General features: G+C 38.9%; 1 protein-coding gene across 3 annotated transcripts in view; it reads right to left on the bottom strand.

The window, feature by feature from the left end:
• Positions 1 to 18713, bottom strand: part of grid2 (glutamate receptor, ionotropic, delta 2) — a 574752-nt gene that overhangs the window by 105781 nt on the left and 450258 nt on the right. For all 3 annotated transcript variants that reach the window (XR_011979819.1, XM_072681911.1, XM_072681910.1), the window contains exons 10-11: positions 13868 to 14065; positions 5186 to 5498 (exon numbers count right to left, since the gene is read on the bottom strand). Coding sequence is in view for 2 of the 3 variants with exons in the window: in XM_072681911.1 (XP_072538012.1) it covers positions 5186 to 5498; positions 13868 to 14065 (511 nt within the window). In the remaining variant the exon portion in view is untranslated. The remainder of the gene's footprint in view (positions 1 to 5185; positions 5499 to 13867; positions 14066 to 18713) is intronic.

Genomic DNA, 18713 nt, shown 5'->3' with positions numbered 1-18713 from the left:
CTGAGCTGTGGAATGAGTGATTTGTTGTTTCGCTCTGAGCCAGTCAGACAGAGTGCTATTGGTTTGAATGCACTAATAATTTTAACATGTGCTAATGGCTCTGATAAATCTGCCACCATGAGTTCCCCCCTAGAAGCCTGTTTGACTTTTAAACCCAAGACTGAACACATCCACTTGACTCAAACGCTCTTTTCTCAGTTAATTAAAGTGGGCCATTCAGTAAGATTAAGGCATACAGGGTCCAGGCATTAATTACATGTGTACCCATTTTATTTAACAACTGCAAAGCCAGTGGAAAAAAAGGGCTTCTGCAAGATCCACTCCACCTAAATGGTTTGTTTGCATGAAAGGAAGAACTCCAGCGGGTCAAATAGAGGGGCTCTGTGTTTAGCATTAGCGGAAACTCCAGGACATTTATACATGTCAGTGAAACAATCAATAAAACAATCATGTCTAATAGTAGCGAAGCTGTTGACTCAAAACACAATCATAATAGAAGCCAGTGGGAGGGGCTGAAGTAGCGTCCTCTTTAACTATCATTATATAAATTATTGCCCACGATAACTGACCACATGCTACAGTAAATGCGCTGTAAAAAATGACATTACCTTAAAATGATTAACTGAACTTACTGTGGGCCCTATCTTACACTCTGCACAAGGCATGTTGCGATGCTCATTGCTATCTTACACCCCGCCAACAGTTTATTTGCACACCTAATATATTTAAGCTCATGGGCTTGGTGGTCTAGAAAATTTCTGGCGTATTGCTATCACTTACTGAAAACAACCTAGGCAGACGTCAACAGTCAAACGTTCATTCCTATCTTGACAAAGAATTGTGTGCCCAACACACGTACACCCCCACTTGTTATGTACATGGACATGCAGCAGTGCACAAGCTCATAGCATGCGGCAGTTGGCAGCTATGTAAATTTTTACATCAAGAACAAACATTATTCTAGAGGTGAGGCACGCCAACACTTTAGCAAGCCATCCCAGACCATGGATGATGCGCCATTGAAAAAGCAATCCTCCAAAGTCAGACCACACCTGACTCTTAAAGGGAATGGTTTATTGAACGTTACACCCAAAACACTTCCATGAATAATTAAGAGACTTAGCAAATGCTATTTGCATGCTTTGAACCATGCAAGGCGCACTTTCCCCGTTGTCACGATAGCAAAGACACTCACACCCTAAATCAAGCTGCGTGGCGTGCAGCTGACGGCTCGGCGTGAGCGTTTTTTTTTTTTTTTTTTTCAGTTTACTTAAGTTAATTTAGTCGAAAGACTTTTCAGTTCTGCATCTTAGTTCGGTCGACAGCCCATACTCTTTATTCCCATGTAGAACTTGCCCTATCACATGACGTTCCCAGACTGGGAGGCTTTCGACAATGGTGCACTGAGCTCTTGTTAGGATGTAAACTTACAATCACCTCATTCTTTATTAGCAGGCAGTTAGACCTTTGTACCACTCTAGAGCTGTGAAATTACACTACATAAATACACAGTTCTGCTTAAATTTATCCTGGACACAGAAATCTACATGGCTTTATGGCTCCAGGGAGACGCAACTGTCAAACTGTCTGCCTCCCTGAAAAGATACAGTGGATCACAAGTTCATGTCCCATTAACACCACAGCGCTCCATGGTTAGGAGTCCTAGAATAGAAAGCCCCCCCCACCCCTCAATGACAGAAAGACTACAGATAGAAAGACTAAAGAAGAAAAGGAGCCATTTTGGAGATACAAGTTTTTTCTGTGTGTGTACATGTACATGTGTATATGTAGCTTTTACTTTTTGCTTATAAGTTGCTTCAGTTATTGCCTTCCACTGGCTAGAAGACTGGATCAGTGGGTTCCAGAACTAACTGCTAACATTAATGTTACCTGTGCCATCCTTAGCTGCAGCCTCTCTCCTTCTCTCTATCTCTCTGACATACATACACACGATGCACATGCAATGTTAGAGAAGTACATGCATTTCCAATTGCATAGTTTTTAGCTTTTGTTTTTGGATTTAACCTGGATCATGGCTTGTAAATCGATGCTGCCACATCATAGACTGTGAAACTGATTTTTATATTGACATGTTTTCTCCCTTTTTTTAAATTTATTTACACCTCTACCACATTTGTAGTAGATCTAAAACAAACACTGGAGCATTCCTATAATGGGGCAGAGTTTGCTGTTCAGCTGCCAGAAAACAGATAAAAGAGTTGAAGGCCAGGTGTGTGTATGATGACACCATAAAAAAAGCCCCCTGTTCCAGGAAAGGCAGCTGAAACATGTACTCGAAAACATTTATGTGACATTTCCAGTCTGTCACTGGAGGACCAGCCGCTGACGAGGTAGATAATTGTTAGTTTAAAAGACAAAGCTACAGAAATGTCAAGAGAAGGCACGCTGGAGAGACAGAGGGCTGTGTGAGTCACGGCAGATGCAAGTGAGTCATCACAAAAGAGAGAGAGAGAGACACACACACACACTCAGGCCGCATCATTCGAGCCACGTATTTCGCTCGGCAAACTAATATCAGGGAGTGGGGCTTATTTGATCGACCAGCAGCACCATCTAAAAACACAAAAACAGCAGAAGAAGAAAAACAGCTATACCCAACAGAAGCACAAGCCATGAATACATTTTGTCATTCTTCTGCTTCTACTTTTTTTTCCCCCGTCCGTCACGACAAGGTAACATGTAGCACCTTGGTCATCCAACATTGACGCTTTCCATCCGAGCTGTTTCGGAGCACTTAGAACCTCAAAATCAATTTCCCTCCCTCCAGGACTTTGGCTGAAATGCTTGGGGAGTTTGGGACATAGCCAAAGAGCTACAGCAACATCTGAAGTGTTGTAAGAGTGAGCTTGGGCATTCCATGTGCTGTGTGCATGCGCGAGTCCTAATGCCTGTATGTGTGCTTCAGCTCATCTTGTCTTATCATATTAAATTGACTGCAATCAGCCCCATTAAGCCATTGCTCAAAGACTGAACAAATTGTTCCATTGTTTTTATTGAAACCCGCGGATGCATGAATGAAGCGCATTTTGCCAAAGTGACTGCATTTTAAAGAGGCAAAGATTGTGAGTGGAAGACAGAGAGCGCAGAATATAAGGGTGCAATTAGCATGTATCATTATCATCATTAGCACCATTAGCTGATGGAGACAGACAGTTTACTGATTTCCAGATAAGCTGTCCACATTTGTATTGTCAAATTAAGCCTCCTGCGGATCGAAACCCCCAAATATTTTTTATGATTAATTAGTTTCAACAGTAGGGCTAACGTGGCCCTCTGTTGCCTTTTCTTTCTCAGGCAGCGCACCGGCCTCTGGCTTCTAGCCTCGTTAGCTTTTGCCCATTCAATAGCGCTCTCCCTCTCTCTCTCGCAGACTAAACCTTCGCACAGAGCTTCCCTTCCCTCTCTCTGGTTTTGATATTTCGAGCTTTCAGTTTTGACTTTGTTGGAATTTGAAAGAAAGTTGAGGGGTGCTGATGTGATCTCGCTCCGTTTCAAACTTCTGCCATGCCTCCTCGTCTCCATCTCTCCTGCTCCTCTCACAAATTCTCTTTACACTGGAAAAAAAATAAAATCCACACATATGAAGCTCTTTCTGCTCCCCTAGTGCAAATTACCCATCTCTCCTTCTCAGTTCTTCTTGGATAAATCTTTTTTAAATGATCTCCTAGAATAGGGATCTCCACATATGTGCATACAGACATGTTAAAGCATGAGAACTATGCTAATGATTTCTGTGAAACCAAGTCATGAGTGTATTTGTTAATTTTAACGAGGGGTGTGCCAATTCAGTCGGGATGAATAAGAAAGAAAGGTTGCACCCTTCACTTTTTACTAAATACTTGCTTATCAAATCTTATGCAAACTGAGTTTGAGTGACACGGTTACGCCACCCTTTACGTAAGGTGGCCTCAAGAAGCTTGAGTAAAACTTTAGTACAGCCAGAATACTGCAATTTACTCAGCTAAAGTAGCCTGTACTGCCCTAATGCAGTTCTTTTTTTCATTCATATTTGTGCAGGTGTCGCTGCACAGTAGAATAGTGCACAATCCCTACAGAGTCTACAGATTCTTCCTAAAAGTGAACACAAGCTATGATCTACCTTTCTAGCAACCCAACAAGCAGTTTTCTTGGTCTTTTAGACCTCAACTTAACCGTCACCATTCCTGATAACTACCATTTAACCCTCTGATCTTCTTAAACTCGCCTTTAAAGGCACTCCCAATTAAGATAAACCCCACATGTTTAATATCTAAATATTCTATATCTATATGGAATCTAAAATGTATATATATATATATATATATATATATATATATATATATATATATATATATATATGGAATCTCTCTCTAAAATGAGACCCCATGTGACCTAGAGCACTGTGTGAAGTGATACTCTGACCCTAATCCTGAGAAACTGAAGTCGGATTTTTGGAAAAACTCATTCATTTTTCTTGTTAGAACCTACCTTTGCTCATGTGGATGAATGGCTGTGGTGCTTGAAGTGGGTTTTCAAAAGTAGTGGAATGTGTGAATGAAACAGCATATAAACATCGAGAGGCTGAAGACGGGTTGGAGCGTCCATTGGTCCGTTTCACCCAAAACATAGACTGATGTACGAATCCAGCAAGTTAGACATGGTGAAAGGTGGAGACGAGTATCTCAACAAGTCTTCTTGGTACAATCTGGCTATGAGGCGCAATCAAAATGGGGGGGGGGTTCCATAGTGATGTGCCAGGGCATTCGTAGAGTGCTAGGCAGCTGGTGAAAGGAGCCGATGGCTGCTGCTTGATGGCACAGGGTTGGTCATAGTATTTGTTAAGCTTTTAATATTGCAACATCTGTCCCTACCTAACTATTATTGTGAACAAGGCACATTTTTTACTCTGAAATTGTATAAAATAACAAAAAATCCCACAAATATTGCTTAAAAATGTGTGTTTCACATTTAGCTTTATGTTTTATGATGTGAAAAGGTCTGTATATGCTGACTCTACAGGAAATTATTCTTAATTATTCATCAAAGGTCTTAAGGATAATAAGCAAGGTTCATGTTGTGTCCATTGTTGCTTCATCACACAATAACCTCCTGCCAACTCCTCTAGTCACATTCATACACACACACACACACACACACAAAAAGAAACGCTGGTCCACTCACTCACCTTGCTGCACGAAGGAACCGTAGACGAACCACATAGAGTTATAGAGCGTGGTGGAGGAGACAGAGCCCATGGGCAGCCTGGGTGGGTTGAGCCAGTTCAGCAGGTACACCAGCGTGCCCACCAGCAGCACTGTGCCCGCTATGCAGGCCCACAGCGAGAGGTCAAAGGGTGCCAGGCAGGCAAACATGTCCATGGTGCGCTCAGCCTTCTTTAGCAGCACACCCACCGAGTAGTCCATGTAGCGGGTGGTGAAGTCGACCACGCTCTCGCGCTCAGGGGTGATGGTCAGCGCTGAGAGCCCAACGTCTGCTCTCTGCAGGAACACAAACAGGACCAGGTTTACTCAGGCGAAATGAAGATAAACAAGCGTGCACAACAAAGGAAACACATTGTGCACAGTAACTGTGATGTATTTGTGTGTACTGATTGAGATGTGTAGATATGTGCTTACACATATACAGTAATGTGTAGAGGTTTTAGGCACCTAAGCATTATTTAAAACCATTTATCTCAGCAGTGAGAGTGTTTCCGCTCATAAAAACACCATATTGCATTTGAACAGACGCACCTAAACATAAATACAGTAAAAAAAGGACAAGTATTTTTCATTTTGATTGAGAAGTAGTTGAGAACTCGTTGAAAAGAGCTTGGGAGCTTGAAAGCTTGTTTGAAGAACAAAGCTTGGTTCCAGATTTCTCCTAGACAGTGCATGGATTTGTTCAATTCCATCACCAGCTCACCCGATTTAACACCATTAAGCACTGATTTACTAAACCAGGTGTTGGATTTTTTTTTTTCTATATATATTAAAAGAAGTTGAGTGTTGAGATCAAAGTATGGGCATGGTCTTATTCCTAAAACTGTATTATCATGCATATTTACATGTATGAGAAAGTGTCCCCAAATCATTTGACATTTGAGTGTTTTTATATACTATATACAATCACCGAGCTCTTTGCTAGGAACACCGGTATGCCTCCACATTTATATGGTGGTGTATTGGTGTGGGGAATGTTTTCTTGGCACATTTTGGGCCCCATTTCTACTAATCAATCACTGCCACCTCCTATTTGAGTATAATTGCTGACCATGTGCATCCCTTCATGACCACAATTTACTTATCTTCTAATGGCTCCTTTCAGCATGATGACACATTATGTCACAAATTAAACATCTTGTGGAAAAAAGGCTGTGAGAGCAAACAGAAGCTCTACCATGTATTAGCATACGATATGCATAATATAATAAAGTGCTCTGTGAGAGTACATTCGTATATTCAAAATTACAAAATCTTTTAGGAGTTCTTTTTAAAGGTCCTACCACATAACAAATATGTTCTACTGTGACTGGGGAGGCTACTGAAAAACACTGAACTCATTGTTATGTTCATATTGTAACTGAGAAAGTCCAAGTACAAGCCAATAAATGAAATGTAATGTATTTGGAATAATGTTCAGAAATATATTAAATACATCGTTCACACAAGTCCACCCTGTTATTTAGGAAAAAATTAACACTGAAAATAATAAAGAGAAGGTTTTACCATTTTGATTTTATGCCAAGAACATTTAAAGCAATGTTTGATATTGACCATTGTAAAACTATCTACTGAAGAGGGTATTCAAATGATACCTAGGTTTATCCTTTGCACAAACTTGTGGAATTTATGCCAGCTCAAGTGCAGACTGCCAATAAAGCAAAAAGGGGGGCAAATAATAGGAGCTAAATTCTAACATGTTCAAATGCTAAGAGTTCACAGTTTAATATGTAATGGAACATTTTGTTTGATTAGAAAATAACACAAAATAGAAGCATTTTCAATAGCACCCTCAGTGTTCATAACAAGGTCTTGACGGCAGTGCTGTCATCCATTGTGCCTCATCCAAACCGCCTGTTTTCTAAGCATATTCATACTAACCCTGTGCAACACTCGGTAGCACAGTGCCACATTTTCAGATAGGAGCAAATACTGCCAAGAGGTAGTCATAAGTAGTTCTGTAGAAAGTCAAACTAGAGAGGAGAAGAACACTGGCTCTGACTGTTTGTGTCGCTTCAAGGCATTAAAAGCATAATCAGTGTAAACTGCATTCCCTTCCCATCCCTGTGATGTTTACTTTTTCCTTTATGATTATAATCATTCATATTTCCATGATGTCAAATCAGGAGATGTGTCAAGGCGCGGCAGTCCTTATTTCCCTCCACCACAATAAATAACGGAATATCAGATTGAAAAAGCAAGCAAGCAAACAAACATGCGGAGGGGGAAAAAAAGCACAGCCTATACTTTAGCTAGAGGCTGTATTGTTGCTGCTGAATGGAAATTGTTTCTCGAGATCTCGGGTGCATAACAGCGTCCTGTTTCTTTCTTTTTTTTTTTTGGTTTTGTTTGTTTTTGTTATTTTGTTCCTAGTTCTGGAACTTTGGATGTCGACAGGCATGCAGACGAGGGGAGGGCACCTATAGGGTCTGGTGAGAGTCCCTGTCAGAAGGCATTAGTGGCTGGGGAGCTCACAAGTGTCCGTTTTCATTATCTCTGGGCCAGTGTCAAGCCTCACCTGGCTGACTCCCATTAGCCTGCATGGCCACATTTAGAGAAGAGGTACAGCTGAAGGACCTCTGTGTTCTGTGTCCCGTCCGCTTCCTGCGCCCCTACGCACCACCAGTGCCATTCATTTCTTTGACATGGAATTAGCCCACTTTATATCTACAGCCCAATGAGCTAAAGGGTTTAGCACTGAGTTGGGTTTTTCTCCTGTATTTACTTCAACATGGGCCTCAATATATCATTAATTGCTTGTGTGAGTGCAGCCTACCTTTCAGTAGAATGATGCTAAGCAAGGTATTTGGGATCGCTAGCCTAGGATGCACCGTGACATCACAGTAAGAATTCCAATTGAATTCCTACTATAATCTTTAAATTCAGTGAATGTAAAATGCAAAAAAATACTAATTTCAAAATAAGGACTGGCTTAAATGTTGATTTTTGTACTGATCACTGATTCAGATCTATACTTCTCCACAGTTCCACATGTGCTCAAAAAAGGAGACACCCTCCGACCACATTTAAACCAGCTGCTAAAGATCAGTGTCTAGTATATCACTGTTGCAAAAAATATTATAATCTTTAAGATGGTAAAAATGTCCATATTTAATCTGAGTAATAACTATTGAATTGGTCCATTCATTGTGAACAGATGCTGTATTCAGATTATGCCGAAAAAAATAATTGGGAACAGGGTAATGACATGTACATCTGTGACTTGCACTGTTCTTGAGTTTACTTCAGGGTACTATGCATCTATTATAGGTCACTATAAGGCAGTACTAATTGCATTCTAACAGAATACACCTTATTTTATTTAGAGATGGAACAAACAGTGTTGTTGGGTTTTTCAGTATGTGTGGACAGTATCAATTGAGGGTGGGGTTGGACGCTGCATTAACGTGTCCAGGCATTGTCTCTCAACATAAAATGCCCTTTTCTCTTTAGATTTAGCCTCATTTAAAATTATGCTGGACTCCCAGCACTGCTTTGTTACAGTACTCACTGTACTGGGCTGAATGATGCACTCTCAACAGGGATATCCAGTTGGTGGTGTTGAAAGTCCAGTTGATAAAAATATTAACATTTTTTTTTAAACTGCATGAATAATTGTTATTAATGACATAAAACAATGTGAATAGCCACAATTAATTATTCTAATCATATGATAGCCAACAAGTCATAGGAGAGATTATTATTATCAATAACAGTATCAATTGAGGGTGGGGTTGGACACTGCATTAACGTGTGGAGACATCTGGAGACGTTGCTATATGGATTTGAGGATTGCATTCCACCACAGGAACAATAGTGAGATGTTGGATGACAAACATCACTTCAGCTGATCTCATATGTATTTAATGGAGATAGATCATTGCAGTGAGCACCACACAGAAAACCAACAAAAGCAACAGCAAAGCGGAGCTCCACTTCCTAGGTTGATAACTTCCACTGTATGATTTCACAAGCTGTAGAAACTAGATTGAGGGTGAGAGACTAAAATCACAGAGGAGCTGGAGACATGGTATGTCTACAGTGACATGAAAAATGCAGTCATTGAACGGAACATGCAGCAAGTGTTACTCTCACTGGTTGTCAGTGAACACTGGAAGCTGCATTCACTCTTTAGAAATTACCTGAATTCCATGTTCATGTTCATCTGAACCAGTTGATAAAAATATTAACATTTTTTTTTAAACTGCATGAATAATTGTTATTAATGACATACAACAACGTGAATAGCCACAATTAATTATTCTAATCATATGACAGCCAACAAGTCATAGGAGAGATTATTATTATCAATAATAGTATCAATTGAGGGTGGAGTTGGACGCTGCATTAACATGTCCAGGCATTGTCTCTCAACATAAAATGCCCTTTTCTCTTTAGATTTAGCCTCATTTAAAATTATGCTGGACTCCCAGCACTGCTGTGTTACAGTACTCACTGTACTGGGCTGAATGATACACTCTCAACAGGGATATCCAGTTGGTGGTGTTAAAAGTCAAATTCAAAAAGTTCTCCACAATCTGGTAGAAAGCAACCCCTGGACTGAAGAGATGTTAACTTTAACAGAAGCATGATAAGCTCTTCCTTAATACCCTTGATTTCAGAAGAAACAATGAATGAGCAGGTGTCCCAATACTTTTGTCCAAATAGTGTTAGTTTAAACTCATCTGCTGCTAAAATAAAACATAAACAGATACAATGAGCACATTATTCAAACAGCAGAACACAGTATTGCTTATTTTCCATTACTAGGTCAACAAACCTGCCTGCTCTGCAGATGCGGGGTGTTTTTAACATTAATGAAAGTTTCTCTGAACCGCTTCTGTCATAGCGCTGGAATACTGTACACTTTTTTTTCCTGAACTCAGCAAGCACATCTGTAGACATCTGGTCTGAGCTGCAAAAACATAATGATTCTGTAAATTGGCTCAGAACTATCACTAACAAATTGCTTTCTCTCTCAAGCTTGTGTGTGTGTGTATGGAGGGTGGTGCGGGTGGTGCATAAAGTGGAGGATTTTCTTCACATAATGTAAGCAGTGCAGGCTGATGTTATTTTAGCCCTCCACACACAATTAATTCACAGCTGACTAAACCTGCTAATTTCACGGTCTGCTAGGGAAACAAAATGCTTAAACGGCCAGAAATGGTCATTTATGCCGCATATTAAAACTATACATGGACATGGTGCTCTCAGCATGCAAGCTTAGCATTAAGGGAACACCACTGTGTGTGTGTGTGTGTATGTGTGTGTTACACAGTAGGGATAGGTCAGTTTTCTTTTAGCAGACACTCTTTCATATGCTTCAGACTGAGGCTTAAAATGTCTTGTTACTTTTGTAAGCTTGTAGGTAGGGCTGCAATTATTGATTACATTAGTAGTGTTGTGAAGCCATCAGTCAAATACTTACTATATGTATAAAAACGAGTGGTGTTAATGAAAAACCAACAAAAGCAACAGCAAAGCGGAGCTCCACTTCCTAGGTTGATAACTTCCACTGTATGATTTCACAAGCTGTAGAAACTAGAGTGAGGGTGAGAGACTAAAATCACAGAGGAGCTGGAGACATGGTATGTCTACAGTGACATGAAAAATGCAGTCATTGAACGGAACATGCAGCGAGTGTTACTCTGTCAGTGAACACTGGAAGCTGCATTCACTCTTTAGAAATTACCTGAATTCCATGTTCATGTTCATCTGAACCAGTTGATAAAAATATTAACATTTTTTTTAAACTGCATGAATAATTGTTATTAATGACATAAAACAACGTGAATAGCCACAATGAATTATTTTAATCATATGATAGCCAACAAGTCATAGGAGAGATTATTATGATCACAATTTAATTACTGTCAATTAATAGAGAGGCTAAGTATGAATCCATTTTTTTGTACTGATTAATCAGCTGATTACTTATGACAGCCCTTATAACTCACAATACAATCGAACCAACACAACTTTCTTCAAGTCCCCTCGCAACAGCCATTTTTTTTTCCCTGGTAGCAACCAAGACTCTCTAAGAATGGATCTAATAGAACTGCTAGCGTGAACAGGAATGCAATATTCTAGGAAAACAGTAAAAGACTGATGTATAATGAAAGTGCAAACATCTGAAATCTTCACAAAACAATGTGCCACCAGAGGTGCAGGGGAGTGGATTAGAGGTTCCATTTTCCTCCATTTGGTCTATCTCTGTGGAAATGATAAGCTGCGGTAGAGCTTGTGGAGCCATTCTCCTGGCTGTCCGGTTGGGAGGCAGGCTCTCTGTGGGGGTGGGGTTGCAGAGGGAGGTGGAGGCATATAAGGGGCACTCTAAAGAGCTTTGGAATGGAAAGCAGCATGGGGTGCTGGGTAATGGCCCTGAAAATGCTTGGCTGACCTCTGACTGCCGAAATATTTTTTTCCCCTATTTTGTGTGCCAGGCTGTGGAAAATGTTTCAGCTCTGGGTTTTTTCATTTTTGAACACTCTAGTATTTGCATTCAGGAAATCTGTGCAGTTCTTTACTGTGAGACCGCAAACTGACATCTGCGCAACAAACAGAATAAATCTGTTATAGTGGTTCTCAGTCCTGGTCCTAGAGCACCACTATCGTACTGCTATATCATTGCCATGGAGTTTTTCCAGCTCTAACGCACAGTATTTTTTAGCTCATGAGCTGTGTTAGGTGTGTTGGAACAGCTTTCAACTGAGCAGGGCAGTAATACTCCAGGACAACACTCTTTAGGCAATAGTTCTATACCGGACCATGACGAATCAAAGAGCTATTTCATTGGTTCATTAAACTGTTCTGTGGCTGAAACTATTGTTATTAAACACCCCTATTTCAGTAGTACATTAAACCATGAGTTAAATGAAGTTCCTGAATTCCTGAGTCACTGTTCAGTGTGTTACAACAATGGTTACCATATTATGCTGCACAAAAGACACATATTAGAAAAATGACATCATGGTAAAAGTGAAGACATCTTATACCTAGGAGAAATGGCACAGCATTCTTGTCAGACACTGATACCGAAATCTCAAATTCTGGCTGATGCTCATACCGATCAGACTTTTCTTCTTTAAAAGCCACAGCACTTTAAAATGATCTATTTTTAATTGAAGCACTTAAGACGCATATCTAAAAGTAGGCTATCATGCTCAAACTACTCAAACTCTTCTACTCCACAGAAAGAAACCCACAGTTAACATCGTCTCCTCACACAGTGAGAGTGTGAGCTGTTTCAGGCTAGATTTGTTACCAAATTGGATCAAAATTTTCTTCCTTTTATATATATACCATCCAGCATTCTCTGCTGATATATCTAATACTGTCATAATGAAATTGGTGTATGATTGTGAGAGTCATTGGAAGATTATACAACCTAATTTTAGACATGATTTAGGTGTTAACTATAATATATATTATTAACTATATATTTAATAGTGTAGTAAGTAAAGTAGTTTATCGGTACCACTTTATTATAATGGCATTTTATAATACCTCTTCTACCTGTTACTTCATCATGAACTGATCATGAACCAACCAATTATTTATCATTACCGAATCTATAAACATTACTCATTAAGGTGGTAATAAATTACCTGCAATTATTTTCTAGCCCCTACTTAGTCTAGTCCACTTCGTCTCCTCCTAGTTCCACTTTTTCACTTTTTCACTGTTACCTAAGTGTAGTTTGTTATCTATGCCAGGTGTTTGAATTATCTTTGCCATGAAGAGGGGCCTGAGAAAAATGTTACAAGCCAGGGCTAATTAGTCTAAATACTTCTAGTACATTCAATCATAGTGAATAATATAAAACTGAATTCCTAGTTATTTGTTATGTGGACAATGTTACAATTTTTTTAATCATATTGCAATGAATTTTGTTACTGCAGTCCACAATATACCCTTTTTGGGCATTTTGTGGTTATTGATTAAAGAACACAGACCAACTCCGTGTTTCATTACATTTTATTACATTAATTTGTAATAAAAAATATTGTACTAAATGAGATATTTTAGATAGTAGTATTTAAAATCTGCTGCTACTGGTGCCTTTAATTTGCATATCAGACCTATATTAATATATAAATTAATGATTTATAATGCTAAAAACCTCAACAGTCAATGCTTAGTTACGTATAAAGTAATAGTTAATAGATGCCCTATAAACATGTTTAATATTACAATATTAATATCATGCAGATTTATGTTACTACAATAAGATTATAAAATTAGAATTTAGCTTGTCTTATGAAACAATGCTTTACAGTTATAATTATGTGTCTGTATAATTTAGCAACAAATATTCTAAATAATATCATATTAATGTCTTTACAACATGAGCAATACATAATTGTCCTTCTATCATTTAAGCTGTTTTCCTATACTACGTTTTGTGCATGGACATCTGAAAAAAAAAAAAATTGGAGTTGAATTTGTAAATTGTGTCTTTTAAACTATTAAAAAGTTCTTCATACTCCTTAAAAATGGAAGGTGGTTCGTCTTTGCCCACACCTCCAAAGGAACCATTAAGAACATGCTAAAGGGACTGAAAACACTCTAAATGTTAAAGAACAAAACATATCTAAGCAAGATGTTGAGTAGATGCTGTGCTAACATAATGAACAGTGCCTCACCTTGAAGACCAGCTCTCCAATAAGACCATTCCAAGTACCGTCAGCTTGCTGGCTGCCGTACTTGTGATCAGGGGCCACGTAGATCTCATACTTGAAGCCTAGGTAGTTAGCCAGAGCATCAAGGACATCAATGGAAAATCCCTGGTACTTCTTGGGCTTCCCCAGCACATTCTCTGACACCATGACAAATGGCTCCTCCTGCACAGAACAATGGCACACATTTTCAGAACGGATTGCAATATTTCAGATAGACATTGTACATGTGTTAGGTGCCATCACCATACACAATGGTAGTAAAAATGATCAGCATAGTGTAGATGGCAGAGGAATGTGCAAAGGGGTGTATCTTAATCAAAACAAAAGTGTCCACTATTCATTAGATAAAGTTCATCTGATTTTATTCTGCAACAGGAGGTAAGACTGGTGTATAAAACCTAAAGGCTTAATGTCACTCAAATTTAACCTGGCTTTATGAGCTCTGATGCTATTCTGAGCAAAGTCATGAGGGCATTACTGCTATGTCACTTCCAATCAGCAGTAATGAAGGAAAATAAATCTGTGCTGCTTTTGTTAAGGTGAGAGTTGGAGTTCTGGACATTATATAGCCCAGGGACTGGATGGATGGAACTTCTAGGAGACCATTGACATCTTAGACCTTTCATAGCAACAAACACAATCAGACACAGGTAGACAGGGCGCAGATGACCTTATTTCTCTGGAAGGGTTTAATTTAGCTTCAAAAGTGTAGCACAGTTTTTTTACAGGACAGCAGCTGCACAACATGGAAGTAATGTGGTCATTTATTAGGAGTCTTAACGGGGGAAATGATGACCTGCATTCATATGTAAATACATGTATTATGTAGAATTTGTTTGTTTATAATTTAAATATGATGTCTAGCGTTTTTCCAGTGCTACCCAAATTTGACCTCAGATTAATACAACCTTCCCACCTACCTACCTAAACTATATGACATGCGATCAGGATGTTGGATGATCACCACCACACCTCCTCCCCAACTCCCCAACTCATCCTAAAAGTATTGGATGGAGCACCATTATTCCAGAGAACTCTGTTCCACTGCTACGCAGTTTAATGCTGGGGTTAGGGCATTAGGGCATGGAGCCAATAGGTTCACGTTTATTTGCTCTAGAGAGTCCTATTCTAATGAAAAAACTTGTCTACAGGGACTAGACAAGCTATGTGTGTGCATGTGTATGTGTGTCAGCGATGGGTGCAACTTAAAGTAGCTGAATGAATTCATTAGAAGGGTGTCCACAAACATTTGGACATAGTGCATCTATCTATCTATCTATCTATCTATCTATCTATCTATCTGTGTCTGTCTGCCTGTCTACCTACCTCAACCTAAATCACTGATATACCCTACAGTCTCTTCAGACTTATTTTTCACCTTTTATTGAAACCACTGTCAGGGTATAAAACATAAAACATATATAAATATTTAAAAATTACATTGATTCTTGACCAATGTGTGAAATACTCTGCAACAACTATGGGATACTTATGTTCTAGTATTGGCTTGCTGCCAATGCACTTGCCCTGGTGGTTCAGACATTTTTGTTATAGTTCAGATGCTTAACAGAGATATTCTAGAAAATAACCTTTTTTTTTCTTTCACATCGGACAGGAGCCTTAGCGATGAATGGCTGTTTACTATACAAATATCCTCACTAACTGACTACCACATATTTTTCAATTCGCAATTTTGTTTCTCCCATGTGGTGATCTATCTGTTTGATAGGTCTGTGTACTAGATCTGTCCTATCCTTAATATTTGGGAACATTCAAAACTGCAAAAAAAGTATATTTAATCTGAGTAACTGGTCAAAGAAGTAAAAACATTTTGACTGTCAAAGCACTCAAGTAGTATTAACAATTTCTGTAATTGTGCAGTTAAAGCTATCTACCGCTATCTATAATCATCCACCCAGAATGAGTTCTATTCTATGCAGCTGCTGTTTGTTTACAGTGTTATGTTTGTTTACAGTGTTATGATAAGGGTGATTTTTTCAATCTGTGGCTTTTTCCATTTTCCACCTTTGAAAACAAATGTAAACATTTTAATAACCTACTGATATCTTACGACCATACTGACTGCAAAACAGTGAAAATGAGTTTTAGGAAGTAATGCCTTTCATTTTCATTTCTAAACACTTTAAAAGACACCTGTCATTACCATCAGCAGATGTTGTTTTGGTAAAGACCTGTTGTGGCAATGACAATTTTCACTTTCAAAAAAGACCCTAGGACATGGATTCCCTTACATTAGTCAATCTAGCATTAGTCTAGCATTAGTTGCACTTACATATGAATCCTTTTTTTTCGTACAATATTGCTGTAATGGTATAACTGGTAATTTTATTAATACATATAAATACATGTATTCCATAATCAGGAGAAATAAATGATTAAATTACTCACTTTACCACTTTTAGCCTTCTCTCAGTGCTGACGTGTGCTCCGTAAACCTTAAAATTAACCTTAAAAAATGACTTATACTTAATTTGTGGTACGGTAATATATTATATTGACATATGCCAACACTGGATAGATATCAATGCAAATAATGCGATATACGTATGATTTTTAATTAATCAATTACTTCAAACATTTTATTTGAGCAGCTTGAAAGTCTAGGCTGGGGACAGGGCCAAAGTAGATCAATACTGATGAATAAAATACTTAAAAAATTAAAGCCATCATGAATTTAGTGCATCATATTCTATATTTAATATTTTATATTTATTTCCAAAGCTATTAAGTATTTCTAACACAACAGTTTCCCTAATTGAAGAATCACCCATAAACCACTGTGTACAATGGCACAAAAGCTGAGACTATGTGACGGGATGGTTAAGTTACCAGAAGCATGGATGACAAAACAGGACATTTAAGCAATGTTAACAAAGGAAAGACATGGTAGAAGTGCTCTTTAACATACAGGGACCTCAAACAAGAGGAGGGGATAATTAATGTTGATTAACACAGATTGCAGGTGTCACCATGTTCTGGCTTTGGCGGGTGTGGGAGGACTAATCCGCATTAATGAACCAGCAGAATTAAAGCTGTTTGTTTCTTCCCTTTCCAAGCTGAACATTTAGCCAAACATTTGGTGCCATGGGTGAAACTGTACTAACCAGGGATCAGCCACTGAAAATCCACTGGTAAATCCGCCGGTAAAACCAGATTTGTGGAAGGGTAAACCTCTGAACACAGAAAGACATTACACACATAGGTGTATTATTCAGTAACTACTGGGACTTCTGTGCAAACTGGTGGGGCTATCCTTTGGTAGTAGAGTTTAGCAATAACACTTTTGGCCTGCCGGCGGCCCATAGGCTTTTTAAGGGGTAAATCTCTGACCAGACACCATGAATTATTCTGCACACTGAGCACACTTTGTATGAGAGACAAGTTGAAAAGTTTTAATGAAGACTTCAGTGAGAAGTTCATTCAGAGTGCTTTACTGTACAGTTTAGAGAATCGGAACAGCAGCAGAAGTAAAAGTGAAGCAAAGTTGAACATTTAAAACTTAATAAAAGCAGTGAATAAAACGCTCCTTTACTCTGTTCTATTTAAAGGTTCCCATTTATTAAAACATTAGTTAACTCCGCTCTTGATGGTACTTGTCATTCATACATTATTCATTTAAGGTCCGTTTTGACAGACTCATGAGAGCCCTAATGTTCTGAGAGGGATTTGGGTTTTTGCAGTGTTCACATCAAAGGAATTCACTCTTTCTTCAGAGGATTTGGTGAACTTAAGAAATGTAAGATATTACCAAGGGTTTTAGGAGTGAAATCATACAACCACTGATGAGTAAGGCCAATGTCTAGAAAAAAAAAAAGACAAAAAAAAAAAAAGTATGGTCTGAGAATAACACTCTCCTTCACGGAGGGAGCAACACACCATCTGTACAGACTGACCAAGCTAGACAGATGGAGATATGCACTCTCTGAGGATTACTAAAACCAAAACCACGGCAGCTATTCCGAGGGCTAGGGATGATGTGACTTGGAACAAGTTTGACCCTTGGGCCTGATTGTGTTCTGTAAAAGGTCTACAAACACTGTCGCAGGCTGCTCGACTGGCTCGAGAGACTTTCTGAAGGTCATTCAGAGAAAAAGCTTTCTCTCTGAAGAAGTGGAGGTTGACTGAATGCCTGCAAACACCAGTGGAATGATTCGAAGGCACATTGGTTCTGAATTACTTCTATATTCTACACTGTGAGTGTCAGACAGGGGGGGAGGGTTGTATTCAAAGGAAGCTGGGCGGCAGTACCATCAATATTTCCTCAACAGCTATGAAAATCAATTCTTATTTTGAGTCCACATTGTGTGGAAGACAATGTATGAGTTTCCAGTCAAGGAAAATAGCAAAATTATGCACAGTACTGAACTGTAAACTTTGAGGGTGACAGACTGCCCACATCTTGTAAAACAAAGCCGGTAAAATGTTATAGAATGTTCTATGACACAGAGCACAACCAGTAGAGCAGAAAACCCACCAGTGATCAAAAATAAAGATCACTGGCAAAATAAAGATCACTGTGAAAACACTGCAAGAAATACTTAAAATGTAATGCCTATGCTAATCCCAACAGTCAGAAATAGAATATGATCTTACTCTAAAACTTCCTGGCTGTGGCTTAACGTTCTTGCATAATGTGTGCTTAATGAGGCCTTCTCTAAAATACAACAGGATGCCACTGCTCCATTAAGTTGAAACCTAGAAAGAAGGGAAGCTTTTGTTCAGCTGTAGATCAATGAAGCTGGCCAACTCAGAGCTATGTGAATTTAGCATTACAGCTAAAGGCAATGTA

The sequence above is a fragment of the Salminus brasiliensis genome, chromosome 6 (genome assembly GCF_030463535.1).
Source record: "Salminus brasiliensis chromosome 6, fSalBra1.hap2, whole genome shotgun sequence".
Lineage (NCBI taxonomy): Eukaryota > Metazoa > Chordata > Actinopteri > Characiformes > Bryconidae > Salminus > Salminus brasiliensis.
Note: the sequence above shows the minus strand (reverse complement) of the source record. Positions and strands in the feature narration are given on the sequence as shown.